We start from the raw sequence: 26,792 nt of genomic DNA, 5'->3' as shown, positions 1-26,792 counted from the left end.
TGGAGAATCTCGCAGGTATGGCAGCCTCTGTCAGGAGAAATGCAGATAACGGTTTGAGTCCAGTGACCCTGCCTCACAACTGAAAGCAAACTGGGAAATGATATTATTTATCCTGGTATCATGGATGGTTGGGTTGGAGAGAGAGGTGGGGGCCAGGTTTAAATTGGATGGATGGAGAAATGGCCAGAAAAAGAGAGAAAATTAAAGGAATGCCCAGGCAAATTCACATTTCCTATGCATTGGACTGCAAATATATCCACTGTAAATATATTGGCTGGTGCCTGTTTTAGTCGAGGAGAGATCTGCACGCTAACAGCATGTAGATTGTGGTATTTGAGGGTGGTGGTGGTGGGAGGTTCAGCAGGTTACAGTATTGCAAACGGACAACGCAGCAGAATCATCTAGCCTGCGATAAGAAACTATGCATCATTCTCCCTCAATACTAACTTCACGAGAGCAATGGGTGATGGGAGATGTGACCAATAGCCAACGGTGCAAACATTCAATCCAGTCCAGTAGTTTTTGTGAACTGAAGGAACCATACTAAAAGGGGTTAAATGGAGCTGTTTGTTCAGTGACTGTAAGTGATGCCAGTCTCCATGGATCTTAGTTATGTCACTGGATGTTTTCCGTCTCCTATTAGTAAGGGGCCTCTTGCAATGGTTTATGCCATTGTAGCAGCAGATGCATCAACTCCAACGCTCAAATCGATCAGCAGCTGCAGTGACAGAAAAAGGAGATTTAAACGTCTGAGAATAGTCTGGAATGATCCACTAATGGATCAGAATCTGCGAACATTAGACTGGAATGCTGCAACAATGGACAGGAGTTTATCCTGGGGTATTTTCCTTTTTTCCTGGTCCAGGTCAACATTGCCATATCGGATATATGGTGCACTGATGATTATCCAGGCGGGTTACTATCCTATCCTCGCTATTATTGGTGTTCCTGGTAAGTTTCTTCATCTCTATCCATTTATTAATCTCTTCAACCAAGGCGAACTTCGTTGCTATTTCTGTTATCGATATTTGACAAAGACGGAAACTATTGTCTTCAGTTTCAAATGCAAATTCCATTGGTTCCCCACAAATTTCAGAACCGCCCACACCCCCACCCTCACAAACATCGGAGAACGAGACTGTTCACAATACCGAATTTAAATAAATGAAATTCATTTATGTCTCGTTATTCTATCCATCACAAAACATGTCCACTACCAGCTCGATTATATGCCCAGTCACCACCTTGGCTTCAGACTGACGCTTAATAAACCATTATCTATGCTTTGGTAAAATTCAGTCTTTATGGTTCCATGTCTCCTCAAAGCACTCTTTCAGTTGCAAATATTTCGATCACAACTTTGTTCTTGTCTCTAAAATAACTTAATGACACGAACACTATCTCAGAGCAGTAATGTCGGAAGAAATGTAATTCAGATGCACAGGTTATGACACAGACAGACACTGTTCCACATCCTACCACAGACGATGTCAGAAAGTAAATACAAAAGACAGGAATTGGAAATAACAACCATAACGTTTCCTGCATTTTGTCTATATGTTTATCTATTTCACTGATGTCCTTTGGTAAATAGATCTTGTGTTATTATCTGGCCTGGCTTAAGAATGATGTGAAACCCACAGCAAGGTGCTTTGTTCTGTACTGCCTGAAAGAATGACCTCGCAGAAAAAGACACTTGGTTAGGTCAACAAATGCTGCCCCTGTCAGCGATGCAGACATTCCAAGTAATAACAAAATTAAAGGTTAAATAAAGCAAAGAATGATGCAACAGATCAGAAACAATAACGAATGAGAAAGTGCAAGACAAACTGAGCAGGTGTGGCAGCCCATCTTCCACAGCGGGTCGAGAGAAAAATAGATCAGAACTGAACACAGTTGGGAAATAGCGTGATTGATGTTGGTGACACTGACATCTGTTATGAAGGGGAAAAGGACTGAGTTGAATAGATGGAGAAAGAGAGAGATAGAGAGAAAGAAGCAAACTAAGGGATTGTTGATGATCAGCTGGGATGGAAATAAAAAATGAAATTAAACCTTACTTATGTTTCTCCTGTTCCCATATTACCGATAACTATGACCATGTAAGGTATATGTCAAAGTTCCTGTTTAAAGTTATTTATGTCTGTTTTTCTCTCTTCCCTGAGTGGGATCATGTTCCTTTATTCATGAATGGGATGCTGGGCCAACATTTAATTCCCTTTCCTCATTGTCCTTGAGAAGGTTTTGGTGAGCTGCCTTCCTCACCCACTGCAGTCTGTGGGCTGTTCGTCGTCAGTGCTGAGGTCCATGCGGTTTATTTTCTTTGAGGCTTTGAAGTGACTGATATAACTGAGTGGATGGCTTAGCTATTTCAAACTGCAACTGAGAGTTCACCACATTGCTGTGGGTCTGGAGTTCCATGTAAGCCCGACCAGCTGAAGATGGTAGATTTCCTTTCCTGAAGGGCATGAGGGTGCCAGGTAGGACAATCGACAATGGTTTCATTGTTTCATTTGATTCTTAATTCCTGATATTTTATTGAATTCAATTCCCAACATTTGCCTTTGTCGGATTCGGATCCGGTGTCTGGGTCATTACCTGATTCCCTGGATTAATATTCGGAGACAATACAGCGAGATCATCGCATCCTCAGTATCTCCAATCAACTCCAATGGCAACAGTGATGTTGTTGTTGGTGTGACTTTGCTTCATAAATAAATGATTGGCAAAAAATGCCATCCTTCGCATTTTGTATTTATGAGAAGGCGAGATGATGGGAAGTCCTCTTGGTGAAAAGGAGCTGGATGTCCTTGATCATGGGGCACTAACAGAATTCATACAGAGCAGTCGGGTACTGGCAGGTGGGACTAGATTGGGTTGGGATATCTGGTCGGCATGGACGGGTTGGACCGAAGGATCTGTTTCCATGCTGTGCATCTCTATGACTGAATGACTCAGCAAGTAATCAGCATAATAAATGAGTAGGTGCGTTCATTACAAATGATTAAAGTATGAGTGAAGACACCGTCCTGCAGTTGTGGAGTGTACTTGAGACAGTATTTTCTTTCATTTATAATCAATGATCTCCTTGGTACAGAGAGACGGTGTGATGGAGTTTCACCAGACCAATCCCTGCGGTGATGGTACCATGAGGAGAGTGTGAAAGAAATGAGTGTTTAATCTGTAACGATACAAAAAGAATGAAACGTGATTGCATTAACACTGGAGTGTTATGAATCAACACTCATTATTTCCAAAACAAAATACGGATAGCATTGGATAGAACATGTTTTCCATGATACGTGCCTTCACATTTGGACAAATGTATAGATAGGAAAGGTTTAGAAGGATATGGACCATGCGCAGGGAAATGGGGTTTTCATGGATGGACATTTTGATCAGCATGAACCTGTTTGAGATAATGGGCCTGTCTCTGTGCTGTGGGATTCTATGACTCGATGAAAGTTTACAGAGATCTATTGAGCCCCCATGTTGGTTGAGAGAGAGCTCCAGGTTCTGAATGAAGTCTCACCGTCTGGATGTACAGTTGGTATGTGACCCTGTATTGAACGTCATGTTGTTCACAAATCTGTCACCAGATAGTATTAGCCATTCCCAACAGCTCTTACCTCCACACAGAACACTAGCCTGTCTTCTCTGACTTCGTTTTTGCTAAAAGCTGTTCATTGGCTCAAGTTGACTCTGTCCTTGATGTTTTTCAGAGGGTCAATAAAACGGGGTCAGGCTGCGATCAGTCTGGTTTGGTGCAGACACGAAAGAGATTTTCAGAGGCCTTTTATTTATATGTAAACAGATGAAACTACATGGCAAAGTTGTCATGCTTTCGAAGTAACCTGTATAATAAACGGGGAGTGGTCAGCTCTTTTAGCTGAGCTAGCTGAGTTGAGCTGAGCTGAGCAGTTTTCAGTTAAGTCTTGAACTGGGAAGTTCAACTGAGAGCTACGTGGAAACTCTCTCTCTTTTCTGCCCTTCAGCTTCAACCTGGAAGCATGCATTCCATTATAACGTTTTTTCAAGGAAGTTTGATTATTGGGACTATTGTGTGTATTTGGAATAGCATAATTAAGTCTAGCTGGATAGGTTGAAATCTGTAGGGGTTCTTTATTCTGTTCATTGTGTTTCATTGTGTAACTTTGTGAATAACGTTTTTGTCTGATTTAAAAACATCCTAGCTAAAGTACTCCCGGTAATTTTCATTGGATAATGGACAAAACAAACTGCAAAGTTATGCTCAGGGCTGCTTGCTTAAGAATGATTTGAGTGGTCTAGCCTCGTCCATAACAGAGTGGGGACTCATTGCTGGATTTTCAACAGCGAGTGGGAGGTGCTAGTGTCTTTATTTCGGGTATTAGTTTGATTGGGTTGACAAAGCTTCGAATAGTAATGGCTATTTCAGTCGCCAAACGTTTCCTGGGTGTGCATGCAGTGACTTTGGAAATTTTACGAAAAGTGAATAAGACCAAGTTGCAAGAATTAGCTGAGAAGCTGGAATTGGACGTGACTGCTTCTGAGAGGAACGGAGAGATAATTACAGCCGTAGCTCGTCAATTAAACTTACTGGAGAAACCATCAGAATCTACAGAGATGGCAAGAATTCAGTTGCAAATGAAACATCTTGAGTTAATGTCGAGAGGTAAGGAAAGGGCAGCCAAAATGAAACATTTGACATTCGATAAAATGCAGAAGGTGGTGGGGGTGTGGGGGTGTGGAAGAGAGCAGGAGAACAGAGAGTAAAAAAATTGGCAAAAGGGAGAGCAACAGGGGAGAGAGAAAGAGACAGCTTTTGAATAGCAAAAACTGACACTTAAAAAGGAAAGTCAGTGTAAAAGGCTGGAGATAACGGCTGAGGGTGCGCTTAGTTAAGAAGAGAGTGAGGATGAGCAAGCCCCTGGTAGTCAGAAGACCTTTGCATCTCATTTGAAAAGTTGGCTAAACAAATGCAGTGGCCAGGGGCATTGCGGGTTTTGTTGATCCAAACCAAATGTGTAGGTCGGACTGGTGAGGTACTCACATCCCTATCAGAGGAGGTATCTGGGGAGAACGAGGAGGTTAAAAAAACATTTTGTCTGCATTGGCAACCTTCCAGGAATCTAATGAGGAATCCTGGTCAAACTACACTGAGTTTGTAAGGATCAAACAGACTAATTTCGATAGTTGGATATGAGCTTTAAAATTCGAACAAAGCTATAATGCCCTTAGAGAGGTTAGTACTTGGAGGAATTCTAAAAAATCACTGCCTGAAGTAGTGCAAACTCAGGTGGAAGAGCAGAGAGTGTAAGCAGCAAGGTTAGTTGCTGAAATGGCTGATGATTATGAACTGGTCCATAAACTTGGTTTGGCTTCCAGAACCAGTTATGGTCTCTGAGGGACAGAAATTGGAGCAAAGAGATATCCTCACGTGCAAAGGGAAAGGTAGATCACAGCGTAGATCACAAGGATAATTTACCACAGTAATAAAGAAAACCTTGAGGGGGACAAAGAAGTTAAAATACTATGGTGTTTTGATTGTAATAAAGTGGGCCACACAAAATCACAGTGTTGATGAGGTGGGAGATATAGGATAACTATGTAGGATAACTAGACAAGCCTGGAAGTTTTGTTGGACTCGTAACAAAAAGCGTGAGGGAAGTAAGGCTACTGCCTCAGAGTGTACTAGATGATCAGTGGGCGTGCCAATTCTGCATAATAAACTTACATGAAAGGGTAAAGTTTATTCATATAGGCCAGCAGTAATTGGCAAGGAGGTTCCAATATTAATTGACACAGCATCTTTGCAATCTGTAATGCTGAGGGGTGAGGCTTTATGCACTCTTGAGAGACTATTACCAGAAAATATGCTGGTAACAGGAATTCATAGTGAAACAAAAAGTGCTCAGTTATGTAAAGTGAGGCTGGAGAGTCCAGAGAAGAGTGGAGAATGTGTGGTAGGAGTACTGGACCCCTAACTCTCAGCTCCCGGAATAAAATTTGTCCTTGCAAATAATATAGCTGATTCACTGGTAGGCGTGCTGCCTACTCTAGTTGAAAAGCCAGTGGAGATGCAGGCAACTGAAAACCTGGAAAATGTTTATCCAGGAATTTCCCCTGATTGCGTGATCAGAAGATCACAGATACACGGGTTTAAGCAGGCAAAAGGCACAGACAAGGAAGCTGACGTAGAGTTATCTGAACGTTTCTTTTTGATCTGATAAGTGGAACAGAGAAGGAGCAAGTAGGAAAACATGAACGTATTTTTAGCTCTGCTAAGTTGATTGAATTACAGTAGAAAGATGAGGAGTTAAAAAAGTTATCTCAAAAGATGTTTAACAAGAAAGAAAATGAATGCATTCCTGTGTGTTATTACTTAATAAATGATGTTTTAATGCGGATATGGGGATCAGCACACACTGAAGCAGGTCAGACGTGGACAGAAATTCATCAAATTGTTTTGTCTGTTGAGTGTAGAAAGGAGGTGCTGCGAGTGACACATGAGCGACCACTTGGAGATCATTTCGGGGTGAGGACAATACAGGCTGAAATACAAAGCTATTTTCATTGGCCTGGACTACACAAAATTTGTAGTTGAATATTGCCAGACATCTCAAACATGTCACACAGGCAGTAATAAAACCTGCAACTTTAATACCGATTCCAACATTTGAGAAACCTTTCCCAAGAGTGTTGATAGATTGTGTAGGTCCCCTATCTCAACCCAAAAGTGGGAATAAGTATTTATTAACAATAATGGATGTGTCGACGAGATTTCCAGAGGCAGACCCATTATGCAACATTACAGCTAAAAGTGTTGTAGAAAAAAAAGCTTTTTTTTTAACTAGGTACGGACTACCAATACAGATTCAGACAGATCAAACCTCACATCTGAACTATTCAAGCAGGTGATGGATAACTTAGGAATAAATCAATTCAAGTCTACGACGTAGTATTCGGAATCACAGTGAGCATGAGCGAGATGGTATCAAACAGTGAAGAAAATGTTGAGGGTTTATGGTCAGGATTATCCAGATTAATGCGATAAGGAAATTCAGAGACGCACGAAATGAATTGACCAAATTCAGACTATTTGAATTAATTTGTGGGCATGAAGTAAAAGGACCATTACTATTGGTTAACGAGAAATTAATAAATCAGAATTCAGAGACCACCCATTTGAACGATGTGTCAAAATTTAGGAAACGCTTAAATAGAGCTGGAGAGTTGGCTATACAGCATTTAAAAGTATTGCAGCGTACAATGAAACAGGAAGTGGATCAGAAATCACAACTTCGCAATTTTGCAATTGGGAATAAGGTATTCGTGTTACTTCCAGTAACAGTTGAGTCTTTAGAAGCAAGTTTTAGTGTACCTTATCAAATTGGGAAGAAATTGAATGAGATGAACTACTTGATACGGACTCCAGACAGGATGAGATCTCGCAGAGTGTGTCATGTGAATATGCTCAAAAGGTATTTTGAAATGGAAGAAAAGCAAGAGGAGAAGGTGTTAATGATTACAGCACAGAAGGAAGAACCAAGTTCAGAGGATTCTGAATTGGACATTCCTCAAATCAAATTGAACAATGAGAAAGTTGTCAAAAATTGGGAGAAACTATTGAGTTACCTTCCACAAGAAAAGCAAAGTGACCTGAAAGAGTTATTACGATATCGTGGAGAGATATGCGGCAATAAACTGGGAGGTACGAACATAATTGCGCATGATGTAGACACAGGGTATTCTGTTCTGATTAAGCAACATCCTGAGAGGCATGGCTGTCCAAAATTGGCACAGGTTCAGAAGTAGACAGAGCGCACACTCCAAGATGTCATAATCGAAGTGAGTTACAGTGATTGGAGTTCACATATAGTCATGGGACCAAAGCCAGATGGTACCCAATGGCCATGTGTGGACTATCACAAAGTCAATGCCGTTACAAAGACTGATGCATATCCAATTCCATATTTGGAGAATTGTGTCGAAACAATGGGAGAAATTATTTACATTCTAAGTTGGATTTGCTCAGAGGCTCCTGGCAAGAACCTCTGCCAGAGAGAGCGAAGGCAATTTCGGCTTTCATAATGCCAAATGGACTATATCAGTTCAAAGTTGTGGCATTTGTTATGAAAAACGATCCAGCCACGTTTAAGGGACTGATAATAAGGTCATTTCCGGATTACCCAACTATGTGGTGTACATTGATGACCTGGTGGTTTTTAGTCACTCATGAACTGAACATTTACAGCATTTATCGGACTTGTTCAATTGACTTCAGAAGGTAGGCTTGGTGGTTAACCTCGCTAAAAGTGAATTTGAGAAAGCCCAAGTCACGTTCCTTGGCTCACGTTATTGGACATGAACAAATGGCCCCATGAGGTATGAAAATGAAAGTAGTTGGGGAATGTTTCACACCGTCGACAAAAAGAAATATGCAGTGCTACGGTTCCTGGGATTGACTGGATTTTACTGAAAGTTTCTGCCAAACTTTAAACAGTGTGGCTGCTCCGCTCACCGAATTGACAAGGGCAAGAACTCTCAGTGCACAGAGGACTGTCAAAAGGCATTTTACAGCCGAAAGACTGTGTTAACCATTGCCCCCAGTATTAGCTACACGAGATTACATGAAACCTTTCAAGGTGGCTAACGTTGCCAGTGATGGGGGTGTCGGTCCGGGTTTGCTGCAGGAGGATCTTGAGGGAATAGAAAGACCCATCGGGTATTTTTCTGGGAAGTCGAACGTTCATCCACAGAAATGTTCAACGGTGGAGAAAGAGACTTTAAACTTGTTGTTGGCATTACACCAGAACAGTTGTTTATATCACCAGCAATGCAACTGAGACAATCGTATACACTGATCACGACACATTGACATTTGTCGAAAATATTAAGGACAAAAATATCAGATTGCTAAGATGGAGCTTGTTGTTGCAGCCATTCAATCTGACCATTGTGCATGTGGCAGGTCGTGAAAACGTGAAAGCTGATGAGTTATTGAGACTCGAATTAGATATTGAGGTGTTCGATGGTGGGTGTACCGCGGCCTGAATTTGCATAGGTTTGTGTTTGAATGTTTACAGTTAGTATAGTGTATCTGTCTGTATTGACACTACTAACTGGGTTTGAAGGGTTAAAAATGCAGCCATCTTTTAGCATCGATGGTTCTTTGTTAGGGAGAGGTGACATATCACAAAGCAAGTCCATTTTTTGTCTAAAAGCTGTTCCTTGGCTCAAGGAGACTCTGTCCTTGATTTTTTTTCAGAGGTACAATAAAACGGGGCCAAGCTCCGATCAATCTGGTTTGGTACAGAGATGAAAAGGATTTTCAGAGGCCTTTGGTTTACATGGAAACAGATGAGACTTCAGGCCAAAGTGGTCATGCTTTATAAGTGACCAGTATAATTAACAGAGAGTGGTGAGCTATTTTTGCTGAACTAACTGAGCTTAGCAGTTTTCAGTTTAGTTTTGAACTGGGAAGTTCAACTGGGAGCTGTGTGGAAACTCTCTCTCTTTTCTGACCTTCAACTTCTACCTGGAAGTTTGTGTTCCATTTATACTGGTTTTTATTGGGAGTTTGCGCATTGCGACTATTGTATATATTCAGAATAGAATAATTAAGTCTAGCTGAATAGGTTGAATTCTGTCGTGATTCTTTATTCTGTTCTTTGAGTTTTCTTGTTTAATTTTATGAATAAAGTTTTTGTCTGTTTTAAAATCTAGTAGTCAACCTAGCTAAATTTCTCTGGGTAATTTTCATTGTGCACTTACCGAAATAAATTGCAAAGGTATGCTCTGGGCTGCCTGCTTAAAAATGTTTTGAGTGGTCTAGCCTAGTCCGTAATATCTCGGACATGGAAGGTGCTTCCTTGGGACTTGATACAAACCAATCACTTTCCCTCCTCATGGTCAGCAAACCACGTTAACATAGCACGTGTGTACCATTAGCAATGGGGCCAGGAGGAACAACGTGGAGCAGTCTGTCTATGCCATCTACGCCTCATTTGTCGTGTTGCAGCAACAATGACATCCTCCTATTTCAGTGTAACAGTTTGGAGGGGCTGTATGGCCTCTTCTGTTCATGTGTCAATGTCTCGAGGGACTGAATGTCTTCCTCCTGGCCAGAGGGAAGGCATTCAAAGACTTCAGTGGGAAGCCCGTGGTTCCTGCCTACCAAGACGTTGTGCTGACGAGACTCGATCTTCCTGAGTTATAGGAGACAAATGGAAAGCTGAAAAAACACTGCAAGCCATGCAGCATCATGAGCTGGGAAAGTCAACATTTCAGGTATAAATGTCCTTTAGAACTGGGTTGGTGGATAGGGGGAGCTGCAGATAAAGAGGGAAGGGGTAGTTGGGGTGGGGAGATCAGGGGGATGGTGAGTTATGGATATGTGGACACAAGTGGTGGGTGCAACCTGGTTGTGCGATGGGAGTGATGAATCCGGTTGCGAGCTGAAAGGTAGGGTCGTTAGGTGGAATGGAAGACCTCCCAGTCACTTACTATTTCAATTCTATTTCCCAATCCCTTTCCGGCATAGGCATTCTTGGCCTCCTCCATTGCCACAATGAACCAAACCATAATTTGGAGGAACAAGATCTCATCTGTCACCTGTGCAGCCTACACCCCGGGGACTCAACATTGAATTCTCCAATTTCAAATAACCTCCCTTCAAATCCCCCGACTCCCTTCCCAGGCTCTCCCCTCCCTTCCATTCCTCTGAGCAGGCTTTTGTCCAGCTACCAACTGGATTCAGCCCTCCCATCAACAACTCGCTGATACCCTTCATCTGTGTTCACTTATCCCCCACCTCGCCACCTCAGCCTCCTCCTCCCTCACCCGCCACTTAATCTATAAAACCCCTTACTCCCAGCACAGTCCTGACGAAGGGTTATATCCAAGGCGTTCACTTCTCAACGTCTTGATGCTGCCTTGCTTAATCTGCTCTTCCAGCTTTCTGCGTGTGTACTTTGGATTCCAACACATATTATTTTTTAAAATTGTCTCCTTGTGTAATAGGCAGGAGTGAGAGAACGCATTGCGCCTCTTGTTATCCAACAGATCAGATGGGCGGAATGGCTTTCTTATATTACTGTGAAACCAGCTAGAGTTACTGAAGGAGTTCCTATTTCTTTTAACCGTGGAAATGTTTAGTGTCCAGCAGTGCTTTTGATTCATGTTACCATTACATTAACAGCACAAGCTTGAATGTTGTCCACATTTGATCCCTGAGTACCTGAGGAGGTGACTCATTGTTCTGAACATTGTATAATCTTCAAAGAACATCCCCACCTCTGATCGTATGACGTGAGGGAAAAACATTAATGAAGCAGCTGAAGATGTTTGTGCCGAAGAAGCTACCCTGAGGATTGCCCACAGGGATATCCAGGGACTGGGAGGATTGATGTCCACCAGCCCCATTGTGCTCTGAATGATCCAACCAGTGGGGAGTTTACAACTGATTCCCATCAAGTTCAATTTTGTTCAGTCTCCTTGACATCTTGCTCAAACAAATACGGCCATGATATCAGGGCCAGTCACTTTACGCTGTGTTCATAAATTCTGTCCATGTCAATAGGCCAAGGTATATGTGTGGGGAGTGTTTCCTTCTCTCAGGCGGTAGTGACGGTTGCAACCAGACTGTTGGGGAGGCCAAATCACTGAAATGTTTGAGGGGTGCGAGTGGTGTCAGTGGATTTTGACCCATCAGAGAGTCGAGGGCTACAAAGAATTGGGCATGAAAGAGAAATTGCGGCCGAGTGCAGATCAGCCCTGACTTAGTGAATGGAAGGGCAGGTCTGAGGGGCTATGCAGCCTGGTTTATTCCAGTATGCCCCATAGTCCAGTCACTTCGTGGCCTCTTCCATTTCCTGTGTTACTGACTTCAAATTACTGAATAGACTGATCCTGCTGCTGTCTAACTGGATACTCGTGCTGCATGATCTAGTTACAGTTTTATAGGCGCGAGGGCTTATTGGCCTCCTCCTGTAATTGTATATCAGGTTCCAGGGGCTGAAAAGCCTCATTCTGTTCTGGTGTAATTGTAATCCATATTTACTAAATCTACCACCCATGGAGAAAGTGAGCTCTGCAGATGCTGGAGATCAGTGTCGAAAAGTGTGGCACTGGAAAAACACGGCAAGTCAGGCAGCATCAGAGGAACAGGAGAATCGATGTATTGGACGTTCCTGATAAAGGGCTTATGTCTGAAACATAGATTCTGTTGCATCTCGAATGCTGCCTGACCTGCTGTGTTTTTCCAACACCACATGTTTCGACGTCTCCTGCCCTACCCAAGTCAATCTTCCTGGTCACTTCATCCAATTACATGAAGAAAACTATCAAGCACAAACTTCCTCGCACAAAACCACACTTACTATTCCGAAGCAAAGCCTGTCTTTCTAAATGCATGTAAATCTTATCCCTCAGACCTTCTCAAGTAACTTACCTACCACGGATGTTCAACCTCGGGTCTATAGTTCCAAGGCTTTTCTGTTCAGTTCTTCTTGAATAAGGGCACACTTGCTATCCTCCAGTCTTCCGGGACATTACCTGTAGTTAATGATGATCAATATTATAGGTCAGAGTCCCCGAAAATTCTTCTGGAGCCCCTTGAGGTGTTCTTGGATATATCGGGTAAGGACCATGAGATCTATCCACTTTCAAACATTCTAGTACGTCCAAAATCTCGTCTACTATGACATGGATTGTCCCTAAGATATCACGACTAACTTTCTCAAGTTCTCAAGTCATCATGTCTTTCTCCACGGTAAAAATAGAGAAGAAGTTCCACACATACTTGTCTACATTGGTCTTCCAGGGGTCCTATTTTCTCTCCAGTTATTGCTTTTTCTTTTAATATGTTTAAAGTACCTTTTTGGATTCATCTTAATCTTCTCAGCCAAAGCTCTTTCTTGCCCCCTTTTCACCCGACTGATTTCTTTCTTCAGTAAACTCCGTTATCTCTTATATACCTCCAGGGATTCCCTTGATCCCAGCTGCCTGTACCTGAGCCACGTCCCGAGTTCGAACCTGTGGACCAGTTTTGTCCCTCTCCATAACTACTTGAAAACTAGTAGAAATATGTTACTGGTTCCAAAGTGCTCCCCCCACTATTAACTCATTTACCTGTCCTGTCCTATTTCCGAAGAAAATTTCGGGTTTTGCCCCTTCCCGAGTAGGACACTCTATATACTGCTTGAGGAAAATTTCCTGACGCATTTAACATATTCTATCTCATCAAATTCCTTAATGCTCTGGCCGTTCCAGTCTGTTTTAGAAAAATGAAAATCCCGTATTATGATAACCCTACTGCTCATGCAGGTCTCCCCTCTCTCCCTGCATAATTGTTACTCTCATTCCTGTTGACTCTTTGGGATCTATATTAAAACCCCAATCACCTCACCATTCCATTCCTATTTCTTAACTCCACCTACAAAGCCTCACTGGGTGATGCATCAGTTATTTTATCTCTGATTACGGCTGTGGTACCCCCCTTAATCAGAAATGCAACTCGCCCTCCCCTCCTTCCACTATCTCTGTTTCACCTAAAGCACCTATTCCCTAGCACATTAAGCTGTCAGTCCTATCCATCACTTAGCCATATTTCTGTAATGGCTATAATATCCTAGTCCCACTTACGTATCCATGCCCTGAGTTCATTGGACTTACCTGTCAGCCTTCTTGCATTGAAACAGATGCAACTTAATCCAAAATGCATTACTTTCTCTCTGTCGTTTTCCAGCCTAACCTTACTATTTCTATTTACTCTGTCTCCTTCCACTTGCCTCCCTGCTCTTGAGGATACGACCACCTGCCAATCTTGTTTAAACCCTCCCTTGTAACCCTAGCAAAACTGGCCGCCAATATATTGGTATCCCCTCCAGTGCATGTCTCGGACGTTAATCCCCCTCTCAGGAGATTACCACTGTCAAGTTTTTTTAAAAAAAATGTTTCTCCTAGCTCTCTGTAATCACGCTGCAGGACCTCGTCCCTATTTCTACGGGTAACATTTGTGCCAACGTGCATAATGATTTCTGGCTGCTCACTGTCCCCCTTGAGAATGTTCTGAAGCCACTTGGAGACATCCTGGTCCCTAGCACTTGAGAGGTAGCCCACCATCCTGGATTCCCGTTTACGACCACAGAATCTCTGATCTGTCCCACTAGCAATCGACCCTCCATTCTTTAACGTCCTGTTTACCTTTACCCTTTCCCGTTGTGTCCCAGAGCCAGTGGTAGAACCACCAACCTGGCTACTGCTACTTTCCCCTGAACGGTCATCTCCCCAACAATCCAAACTGGTCTACTTGTTTTCGAGGGGAATGGCCACAGGAGTTTCCTGCACCCTCTGCATACTCCCTTTTCCATTGCTGGTGGTTGCCCATCGACTCTCAGCCTGGAACATGACAGGAAGCAAGGAACGACTGTTGGATTAAATTATGTTTATTTAAATACAACAGGACTGACCGGTAAGGCTAATGAACCTAGGACGATGAACGTTGGACTGGAATATTACAGTCATTAAAGAAGCGTAACTAGGGGCGTGTCTATGAAATTGTCAGTATCTCGGATGACTCTGAGTGCATCCTAGATTAAATTACCTACAGTGTGTAAACAGGACCTTCAGTCCAACAAGTCCACACCGACCCACCGAAGAACAGCCCATCCAGACCCACTCCCCAACACGCAACACCACGGGTCATTTAGCATGACCAATTCACATAACCTGCACATCTTTGAACTGTGTGAGGAAACCGCAGCACCCAGAGGGGACACATGCAGACACGGGGAGAATGTGCAAACTCCACACAGACAGTTGCCCGAGGTAGAATTTGAACCATGGTCGTTGGTGCTCTGAGGCAACAGTGCTAACCCATGAGCCACTGTGTCGCCGAGCGTTGCTCCCTAACATGGTCCATCAGGAGCTGAAGCTGGATGCAGTTTCCACATGTGTAGCCATCAGCTCCCTGAGCTCCTACATCCCACAAGAGGAACATGCGACTGTGTTAACTGCCATTTGGACTGCTGTAACAATAAAGTTAAAATGACTTTATTTGAGTTTAACTGTACATTTTGCTGAGCTGGAGCTGTCCAAAGCCTCTCGTGTCAAAGACTTACTGCTTATTCTGCTACCAACGGCATGTCTCTCTACCCCTCCACACTTAATTTTCGTCAGGGAAGGAAGGAGACACGACATTGATGTAGCGTTCAGGCCTTCAGCACTCCTTGACACCTGGCCCCTGACTAGCTGCTCCCCAGTGCAGGTCGCTGCTTGGCCTTGGAGGGTGTCTTGCTGAGGTCTTCCTTCTGGTAGTGGAGACTATGTCGAGCAGATCCTCACCCTGACAGGCAATCCGTGTTATCGCAGTCCTCTCGTACTATCTGTCTATTAGTATCGCGTTTATGAATACCTTGAATCCCTCGATTGCATTCCAAACTGTGACTCACTCCACAGTGAGAGAGATGATGTTCTTGTGAATACAGGGCTATTAGAAAAGAACACTATTAGACATAGGGGCAACAATATGTCTATCCTCTCATTGAGTCTGTTTTTCCTTCGATTAGGTTATATTTATTTTGTTAATCCCCCATTTCAATTTCCTGTGATTTCCCCTTAACACTTGTATAAAAACCTGTCTGCCTCAGCCTGAAGATATTTAATGATCCAGCCTCAACAGCCCTCCGAATTTTCTTCAATTCTTTCCCTCTCACTGATGTCAGACTTGGTCTTTAATCTTGTGATTTGCCCACTCTATCTTGCATAAAATTTCAATTCATCCTCAGCTCCTGTATTAATTTGCTCAAGCGTCAAACGGTCACTCTCCCTGAATCCAGGAACTGCTTCTCCAAACTGAAGACCGATTCGCAGGATGTGTTTAGCATATTCTCTGGCTCTGTGAACAGGCTGTCCCCTTAGTCCCTAAAACTCCCATTCTTTCCCGCGTTACTCTCTTCCCCATAATAAGCCAAAAAAATGACTTTGGATTCTTGCTAATCTTACCCGCTAATGTTTTATCACCCCTCCTTCTGCTCTTCCACTGACTTTTTTAAGTTTATCCCGACGCTTTCTATATTCTTTTAGGACCTTCATCGACCTGCTCACTCGATACCTGCTTTAAGCTTCTCTTTCTTTTACATCCTGTTCGGAATTTGTGTCGACATCTGAGGTTCTCTGGGGTTTTCTTTTTTAATAAATTTTATCTTCGGTGTAACATGCTGGGCCGACACTGTCATCAATTCACTTTTAATCAAATGATCTCCCAACCCCAGCCCCACCTTGTTCTGCGACAGTTTCACCCAGAAGCAACTGTACTTTAGCCGGATCATGTCATTTTTTCCATAAAATCTGTCTCCCCAATGCAAAAAACTTTTATTTTTCTAACATTTTTGGGGTCTTTTCCTTAGCAAAGTCAAAATGTGTGATGTCACGGTCACTGGTCCTGTAATGCTCTCCCACTTCTGCCTGGAACAGCTGACTGGCTTCGTCCCCACAGTGAGGCCCATCACTGCACTGCCCATTGTTGTATCTGCTCTATGTTGATATAAGAAGCTCTGTGGAATAAATTTCAAAATACGTGCCCCTCTTAAAAAGTTATCACTGACCGAATTAATGTTTGGAATGGAAATGCCTGAATATAATGATCCTATTATTGTTTTTACACAACGCAATAACTTGATTATATACCCACTCCCTTTTTTCCCTTTGTCTGGGGGTCTACATTATATCCCGAGCAGTGTTTCTGTCATGGTTTTGATCCTGAGCTGTAACCACCAAGCCTCATTAGAAGATCTTTTCAAGATATCGTCCCTTCTAACGCCAGTAACTAACTCCACCATTAATAAGGCAACATCACCTCCTCTTTTACCCTTTCTCCTGTCCTGAGTATAGTTCTGGTACCACAGAATATTGAGTTGTCAGCCCTGACCTACCTCAAACACATCTCAGAAGTGGCAAAAATGTTACAATTCCACATGTCACCTCATTTCCTTTTCATATCTGTCTGCCTGATAATATTACCACCCTTAAGGTAAAGCACATCCAACATGGAATATATTACCTGGAATACTCTGTACCTCGGAGTTCTTCAGTCATTCCTTGTTCGTTATCAACCTGTCCAATTCATGAACCAAAACTGTAACTCTGGGACTGAATTAATATTTGTTGAACTTTAATTTCGTTTTTAGTAAATGTGTTCATCAAATGCAACTTTCCAGAACTGAACAGTCAGCTCCAGATACCACGAGTTTCTGCTGATTATTTCCCTGCTCAGTGTGCAAAGGGGGCAGCCCTCAGTCATGGAGAAAGTGAGGACTGCAGATCCTGGTGATCAGAGTCGAAAATTGTGCCGCTGCAAAAGCAGTCAGGCAGCATCTGCGGAGCAGCAGAGTCAAAGATTTGGGCATCTGCCCTTCCCATGTTTTCCATTCATAATACACAGGATATAGGGAACCATACTTGCTCCGGAAGGCAGCACTGTATAGAACCCTGAAATGGAAAGCAGTCAATCAGTTGGTTGGGCAGGGAGTAAACAAGTTGAGGTGAAATACAGACTGATTGAAGTACAAACATAAGGATAGATAAATCCCTTGGCTAGACAGGAAACACCCTAGGTTACTATAGGAAGAGAGGGAAGACATTTCTGTGCCTTTGGCGGTGGTCTTTGCATCTTCACTCTCCATTGGAGTAGCGTCGGTTGATTGGAGGGTGGCAAATGTTAGTCCCTTGTTCAGGCAAGTAAACAGGGATTGTCCTGAGAATAGCAGACCAGTCAGTCTTACAACTGTAATGGCCAAAAGTATTGGAGAGGATTCAGAAAAATCATAGTTTGATTAGAAATAGTCAGCACTGCTTTGTGAGGGGCAGGTCATACTTCACAACTCTTATTGGATTCTTTGAGGATGGGATTAAGCACACTGAAGAAGGTAGAGCAGTGCATGTGGAGTGCATGGATTTTAACAAGGTGTTTGATAAGCTTCCCCGTGGTAGTTTCATTTAGAAAGTAAGGAGACATGGCATACAGGGAGATCTATCTGTCTGGATACAGAATTGGCTAGCCCATGGAATACAGAGGGTGGTGGTAAGTGGGAAGTATTCAGTGTGGAACTAGGTGAGAAGTGGTGTTCCGTAGGGATCGGTTCTGGGACCTCTGCTCTTTGTGATTTTGATAAATGACTTGGATGACGAACTGAAGAGTAGGTTCGTAAGTTTGATTATGTAATTCAGGTTGGTGGAATTGTGGATAGTGTGGAGAACTGTTGTAGTTTGCAACAGGTCATTCACAGGAGCAGGACTCAGCTGCTAAGTGGCAGATGGTGCTCAATATGGAAAAGTGGGATATGATTCATTTTGGAAGGTCGACGTTGAATGCAGAATACAGGGTTAGAAGCAGGATTCTTACATGGTGGAGGAACGGGGATCGTATGGGCCATGGCATAGCTCCCACAATGTTTCTACCCAGGTTTATAAGGTTGTTACGAAGTCGTTTGATGTGTTCATTAGCCGATGGATTGAGATTAAAAGCTGCGAGGTTATGCTGCTACTCTATCCAGCCCTGGTGAGACCACATTTAGAATATTGTGATTAGTTCTGATTGCCTCGTTATAGGAAAGATGTGGAAGAGGTGAGGTTGCTGAGGAAATTTTTCAAGATGTTGTCTGGACTGGAGGGCATGTCCTGCAAAGACAATTTGATGGATATCGGGTGTTTTCCTCATTGTAACGAAGAGGAATGGAACGTGACTTGACAGCGGTATACAAGATGATGAGAGGCATAGACAGAGTGGATAGCCAGAGATTTTCTCCCAAGGTGGAAATGGCTATCTCGAGGGGGTATGATTTTAAAGTAATTCGTGGAAGGTTTAGGGGAGATGTCAGAGGTAAGTTCTTTACACAGAGAGTGGTGGGTGTGTGCAATGAACAGCCAACAGTTGTAGTACAATTAGCTCTATTAAGTATATTTAATTGGATAGGCACATGAATGACAGTATAATGAAAGATATGGAGGTGAGTCTGATCTTAGGGTCGGATAAAAAGTCAACAGAACGTCAACAGCCAAAGGGCCTGTACAGTGCTGCACTGTTCTATGTTTCCAGTTTCACCCAGCTTATGGATTCCCCTTAAATTGTTGAATGTGTGCGGGAGTGATGTGTGTGAGATCAGGAAGCTTTGGAGGGGAGTAAGGCCAAAACCTCCAGTTATGGTGTGCATTGTTACAGTCACCTGAAAGCCAGTACAATATGTGTGGTTACTTAGACTAGAGATATTCCACCAAGTTCAGTTATTAATGTGATTTGTGGACTGCTGTTTGCTGCTGGTTACTTCACATACATTCTACTGTGTGATCCATGTAGTAATCTCTGACCATTCACAGATATGTACAATTTCATTTTGATACTGGAGAATGTGAAGGTGACATTTATTGGATACGGATTTAGAGGTTTCTTTGTGAGACACAAGGCACTGCAATAGATTGTCAACTTGTTAACGTCTTCACCCATGTCTGGTCCAGGATGCAGAAGTATGGAGTCCAGGAGACAGGTCAGGTTTCATCACCATTGGTAACTTGTATGGTGAGATTCTGGCTCTCCATGTCAACACGTCTGCTCTCTGGGCCAGGCTCTGACTGAAGATGAATTTCAAAACCTGGTTGCTGGTCAGCCATTAGCATTTAACCTGGACAATATTTACATCTGCACTGAGACCTTTTGGCGGGTTATCCCCCTGCCCAAGGAGAATTCCAACTTATTTGTTTTGAAGTAATGTTTGACTGACTGGCCTGAACCATGTTAGAAGCTCCATGCACAGATTTTGGAAAAGGCCACTGAGTCTCTCTGTATCACAGGCAGCTGTAAGGTCCAATAGCACTGTAAATGATTTCAGATAAATTGGAAGCAATTTTCAGCGTAGCTTATTGCAAGGTGTTGAGTTTACTGACCCGAACAATATTCGGATGTTTGCTATATTTCATGAATTGGGCAACAATAAGATGAGAACGATAACCATTCAACTGAGCTATAATATCTTAAATCAATTCTGTTACTTCTATATCTATGGAACTAAAATATAAACTCCTGTCAAAATTTCCTAACACAGAAATAAAGCATGTACATTTTATTTTATCAATAAAGAACACAACACTTGTGGTGATTAGAATTAGATATTCAATGTCAAGATTCAAAGCAATATTTTGCCACTCCAATATTTTTAAAGTGGTTGGCTTCTGAGTGATTACATGTTCAGAGTGAGCAGAAGATTGAACATACAAATAGAATGAGCGTTCTTATACATTTATATATATCAATCAGTTTAATTTCTCACTGAAATGTGCGATCTTCTGCTATTTGCCAGCAATTTTAAAATGGCAATAATTCAACATGAACTGTAAATATTAAACTAAATAAATTATTTGTGTTATCAAATTTCAGTGAACAATAGCCTCAGGTGACTGACTGTGTGGAGTTTGCACGTTCTCCCCGTGTCTGCGTGGGTTTCCTCCGGGTGCTCTGGTTTCCTCCCACAGTCCAAAGATGTGCAGGGTCAGGTGAATTGGCCATGCTGAATTGCCCGTAGTGTTAGGTAAGGGCCGAAGGGCCTGTTTCCACACTGTAATGCAATCTAACCTAATCTAATAATTTGAAAACTTCCAATTTTTAGAATGAATGATATTTAATATGAAATGTGGAGAGTGAAAAAGACAACGAACATAATATTGTCTCAGAGAAACGTCAAAGCTTTCCAAAGGGTTTTGTGCCAAAGCAATGATATATTTGTTTTACCAATTAGAACAACACATGTAAATTATTCATGTTCTGAGTAATAATTAGACTTCATAATGAAGCTGACCTTGCATTACTTGCATTTTAAATGCTTATGCTGCACCAAATAATCAGATATTTGCGAGCATTTACAAGGTGAAATAATTGGATACTGACTTTTATTCACAACTGATACATAATAGAGTACAAAACTCTATTAGCCACAAAATACATGACCCCAACACTAATTTCTTGTGTATTGATAAGGAAGTACGCCATTCTGATTAATCTGCATATCCATCCTAGGACAGGCCAAACAGCGACAAGCCCAAGAATTCCTAGAAACATGGCATTCCAACCGGAACTCCATAAACAAACACATCAATTTCGATGCCATCTCCCACCCTCTGACGAAAAGGTCCGGAAATGACATCATCGACAGAGGAATTTACATGACCAACTCAAGGAAACCGAAACACTTAAATAGAAAGTGAGAGATAACGCCAGCACTTCACTGGAGCCTCACTTACTGAGACAGTCAATGGAACAAACCAGGAACTGCCATTAGCTATTGCTTCAGAATATATCAGTGTTCATGGCTGCCACCACATAGAATCATTGAATGAAAATGCAAGCCTGCACCACCAAGTGCATATCCAAAGGCTTTTTTTGAAAGTTTGTGAGATTATCTGCTGAATCACCCGCCGAGGGAATGCACTCCAGCCACATGTCACCAGGCGCAGAACGGTGGCTCAGTGGTTAGAACTCCGGCCTTCGAGCGCGGGGAACCAGGAATGATTCCAGCCTCGGGTGACAGCCTGTATGGATTTTGCACATTCTACCCGTGTCTGCGTGGTTTCCTCTAGGTACTTCGGTTTCCTCCCACAATCCAAAGATGTGCAGTTTAGGTGAATTGGCCATGCTAAATTGCCCATTGTGTTCAGGGATGTCTAGGTCAGGGGTAAATAAAAGATTGGAGGGTCAGTGTGGATTTGTTGGGCCAAACAGCCTAGTTCCACACGGTCGGAATTTTATATTCTATGTCTGTGCCACCCTCTCAGTTCAAAACAGACTCACAAATTCTCTCTCAATCCCCTGCTTTTCACTTTAAGCATGTATCCCTTTGTTTTTGACCCTTTGAGTAAGGTAAACAGCTGCTGTCTGTTCATCTTCTCCATTCCCCTTATGCTTTTGTACACCTGTACCAGGTTTCCGCCTCAACCTTCCCTGCTGCAATGAAAAAAGGAGTAACTTTTGCCCTCGCACTTCACAGTTTGAGTACACACTTGTCTTGTTAATTCAATAGTAGGAGCTTAAGTTTTTCACCTGCAGGATGGGCACTGACTCATTGCTTGAATCAGTGAATGTGATGAGGATAAATATTCAATTAAATTCTACGTTATGAACAAACTGCAGGAGATCAAATCATATGCTCATGTCTACCTTGAATTGGAAGCAAATACATACTGTTTAAAAAAATCAAAAATGTTGAGATACCACACCAGGGAAAAAAAAATGTCATCTGCATTTGATGGAGATGCAGAAATACAGAGTGAATGTGCAATCTGAACAAGAATCAAGTGATAGAAAATGAAGTACATCAAATCTTAATTTTCAATGGAACCAGATCCCAATTTTCCTGGACAGTAATATATTTCACCCAACCTCACATTTGCTAAAGCAAGTTTTTCCCAATCACTAATACTTATTAGCCATTCTACCTCAGCCTTCTTACTCTTTTTTTTTGCACTCCTACTTCTCTTGCAATACCCCTTCTGCTTCTACATACTCTTCCATTGATGATATCTCTTCACATCTTTCTTCTCCCACTCCCACTGTAAGTTACACCAGTTCCCTAGTTACTCCCATTTCCACTGGCCATTACTTTCCGTTTTTGCTTTCCAACTGGGGTGATGGGAACTGCTGGCTTCTGTGCTGCTATTGGTCTTTAGTGGATGATGAGATTGAGGTGATCAATGTCCAATTGAAACAGATAATAGTGCGTGGCTGTCACTGTCCAATGCACCGTGAACATGGTGGTTCTGTTCCCTATAGAGAGTGGAACTTTATTTCTGTCTCTGTGTCAGAACGCTTAACCAAACAGCCTCATCGCAAATAGGACAAACCTCTCCTCAGAATCAGACGTCCAATCATCAGTTTTTCCTTAGACGTTGTGAGGATAGTGACCATATTGTTCAAATAAGCCGTGTTCGATCATTTGCTCAGTACCATTTTAACTGATTTTCCAATGTCATTAGGGGTGAGATCAGAGTAACTTCCCTCGCATCAAAGTAATATTTGACTCATGTAGCATCATTAACCCTCGGAAAACTGTGGTTAACGGGAATCAGAGGAAATTCTGTGCTGGTAATTTCCTCAATGAACAATGACGCCTTCCCTAGAGCTATTGGGAATGACAAATAAACTCTGCCTTTGCTACTGCGTTCCAAAACCATGGATGGATTTGTCTTACTAAGAACATCATTTGTTTTCACAGTTTGGTCTAAAGTCTCAGAAAACTAACACCTTGCTGGTTGAGTGTCACCCCAATGAAATCAGAGCATTACAATAAAATAACGATTACGATTATTTTCAATCAGTTACTTTCTGAGGACTGATTGTGCGATGTCACTGCCATTGAGATCAACATTTTCTCTGTCCACCAGCATCTCATCACATTGACTCAAGGCTGCACCATTATCCAATTCTACTTCATTCTCCAGCTCATTCGCTGTGCTCGCCAGCTATATGAGGACTACAATAACTTAAAGAGGTCTACGAGGCTCTAGAACCGGCCATCCCACCCATGCCCTGCGCTCTGTGTCCATCCCCTCCCCCTCGGCCACCTCATGTCGTGTATTCACCATCCCGCCTATACTTCAGCAAAGGTCTCAGCTTTATCCCTCCGTACCCCCACTTTCATGAATTTCAGGAACGACATAATATTGAACTTCTCTTCCACCGTCTTCTCCTTGGTGTCCATTTCTTTGGACAAGAGTGTACTCACCACTCCACAGACACTTCGCCCAGCTCCAACACTCTCCCTCAACCTGGACACATTCCTCTGGCGTTGACTTTGATTCAATCTGTACTTTGAGAACTTTCGATGTGACACTGGTTGTTTTAATTTCACTGCATCCCCCTCACCCTATCCCACCTATCACTCGCTTACCAGACTGTACGCTGTATACTTCGATCCAACCCTGACTGTGTTATTCAGCCTGTGCCGATAAGGGTGGTGCTGCTGTAGTCTGGTGGACTCACTTCTCCATTTCAGAGGCTGAGTGCCAGCTCTCAGATACCTCCACATATCACCTGCTGTCCCATAACCCTGCCATGGCATATCAGGCCATTTTATTAACTAAATCTGACAACATTTCATATGGAGATTCCCACCCACTCGCCCCCACCTAAATTCCCGAAGCTGATAGTCCTCTGATAGCAGAGCTTGCTTTTATGTCTTCCTGAAAATCCACAAACAGAACTGCCTGGGCAGACCCATTGCTTCAGCCTGCTCATGCCATGCAGCGGGGGTGCATGGATACACACGTGGGCCCAAGTTATACCTGTTCCTTCATGGGTACGCAGACCATTCCTTGCTCTAGTTCTTTCCAGTCCCCACCCACAACTGTTTCTCCGATACGTAGATGATATCTTAGCTGTTGCGCCTCTCTCTTGGCCAGAATTGGAAAAGTTCATCGTTTCCAATTTGTACTCCTCCCTCATTTTCACCTGGTCTATCTCTGACTGCTCCCTTTCTTTCCTCGACATCACTGCTTCTATTTCTGGGGATAAGCAGGTCACTGATATCCAGTATTAACCCAGCGACTCCCACAGCTCCCTGGAGTATACACCCTCACAACCTGTTTCCTGCAAAGACTCCATTACACTCCCCTCAGTTCCTCCCTTTCAACCGAATTGCTTCCGATGATGTCAACTTCAAAAATGTGGCGTCTGAAATATCCACCTTCGTCCTCAACCGAGAATTCCCAGCACTGTTGTCGATAGGGCCCTCAACCAGTTCTGACCCACCTCCTGCACTTCTACCCTCACCCTCTCTCCTCCCTCCTGCAACAGCGTTAATAGTTCCCCTTGTCCTTACCTACTATCCCACCAGCATTCACATGCAGAAAATCATCAGTCTGCATTTCCCCACCTCCAGCGAGATGCCACCACCAGACACATGTTTGCCTCCTCTCCCTTTTCCGCCTTCTGAAGTGACCATTTCCTCCAGGACACCCTGGTCCGCTCGTTATTCACTGCCAACTCCTCCCCCCACCTCCCCCACCCCCCACCACAGGTCAACCTCATTTTCCCCTGCAGGAGGTGTTACACTTTCCCATTTACCTCCTCTCTCCTCACTAACCAAGGGCCCAAACATACCTCCCAGGTGAAGCAGCATCCTATCAACATTTCTCACAATCCAGTCTACTACATTCGCTGCTCACATTCTGATCTGCTCTACATTGGGGAAACTAAAGGTAGACTGGGTGAACAGTTCACAGAATAACCAAGCTGTACCTATGCAAAAGACCCTGAGTTTCCAGTTGCCTGCCAGTTTAATACCCCATCCTGTTCCCTGGCCAATATCTCTGCATCAGGCTTGCTGCAGTGTTCCAGGACATTTCAATGCAAGCCGGAAGAACAACACCTCATTTTCCACGGGCAGACCCTGCAGCCCTTCAGACTCAAAATAGTATTCAATAATTTTAGTGTCTGAACTCCTCAATGCCCCCTACCCATACTACCAGGCCTAGTAGTCACTTAGCCTTCCATTACTCACCGCTTATTTTAAGCTACTAACAGGCTCCACTAACAGCTATTCAGTCTCTTCTGTATATAAATCAACACTTTCAGGGCTACCATCCATTCTGAGGAAGGGCCACTGAACTAGAAACTTTAATTCTGATTTCTCTGCACAGAAGCAGCTAGACTCGAAACGTCAGCTCTTTTCTCTCCTTACAGATGCTGCCAGACCAGCTGAGATTTTCCAGCATTTTCTCTTTTGATTACAAATTACTCGAGATTCAACTCTGATAGCAGATTTGTTTGTATCGTTCACATCAATCAATTTGTCACAGTTCAGAAAGAAAAAAATCGATAGAGGGAAACTCAGCCGGTCTGGCACTCTCTGAGCAGAGATACACAGAATTAACCTTTGATTCCAATGTGACTTTTTCAGGACAGTGTCACATCATATTCGATATGTTAACTTTGTTTCTCTCTGCAGATGCTTCCTCATCTGTTGCGCTTTTCCGTCATTTTTTATTTGTATTTCATGTTTCCGTATCACTATATTTCATTTTCTTGACAGAGTTACGTGCTGAATTTGGTTATATATGGACAATGTAGTCCTTTCCTTTTCCTATTATCGTTTGTGTTTTTGTGACACCCGTGTTACGGCCGAAATCTGTTTCTTCTTTAAGATTCAAAGGAAAAATAATATTTTTCTGAATATCCTGTAAATCTCAGGAACTCCACTTTGTTTGAAAAGACGTTTCAGAGGCAGCTGAAATTTCATGAGATAACAGGAATAAATTATTGATGGTGGAACACTCTGTGTCCTTCGTTGAACCGGCTTGTCTACCCCCTCTCCAAAGGCTTTGATGACATAACACAGAATTATTTACAGCAAAAGTGGGGGAAACACTGCCCATTGTCTCTTCCAGCTTGGAACGACTATATCTCTCCTTTTTGTCTCCTGTACTGTCCCCATAGCCTTCCACATTTTGTTATTAGTGTCTGCTTTTAATTTTAAGTATCCTGCCAGATATGGACAATACGATCAAACTCAAACAAAAAAAAAACAGTACTTAGAGGGCAAGCTCAGCAGGTCTGGCAGTATCTGTGAAGAGAAATCAAAGTTAATGTTCTGGTCCAGTGATCCTAATCAATCTGTATTCCCAATGATTAAATGGTGTGTATATAAAATATAGTTCACTTTATCACATTTAAAACGATCCTGTTCAGTTCACTTTGTCATTCAGCGTTGCATCTCCCACATGTTGGAGGTTTCCTTGTTGTGCATTAGATTTAATTCTGTCTGGCAGAA

At 42.8% G+C, this 26,792-nt stretch overlaps 1 protein-coding gene across 1 annotated transcript in view; it reads left to right on the top strand.

The window, feature by feature from the left end:
* Window positions 1-818: 818 nt before the first annotated feature.
* LOC148135179 (putative G protein-coupled receptor 139) overlaps window positions 819-26,792 on the top strand; it is a 93,758-nt gene continuing 67,784 nt past the window's right edge. Inside the window, exon 1 of the mRNA XM_087985243.1 lies at window positions 819-951. Coding sequence (XP_087841369.1) covers window positions 819-951 — 133 coding nt within the window. The remainder of the gene's footprint in view (window positions 952-26,792) is intronic.

Source organism: Chiloscyllium plagiosum, unplaced genomic scaffold (genome assembly GCF_037043375.1).
Source record: "Chiloscyllium plagiosum isolate Xiang-an unplaced genomic scaffold, Cpla_swu_hap1 HiC_scaffold_51, whole genome shotgun sequence".
Classification (NCBI taxonomy): domain Eukaryota; kingdom Metazoa; phylum Chordata; class Chondrichthyes; order Orectolobiformes; family Hemiscylliidae; genus Chiloscyllium; species Chiloscyllium plagiosum.
Note: the sequence above shows the minus strand (reverse complement) of the source record. Positions and strands in the feature narration are given on the sequence as shown.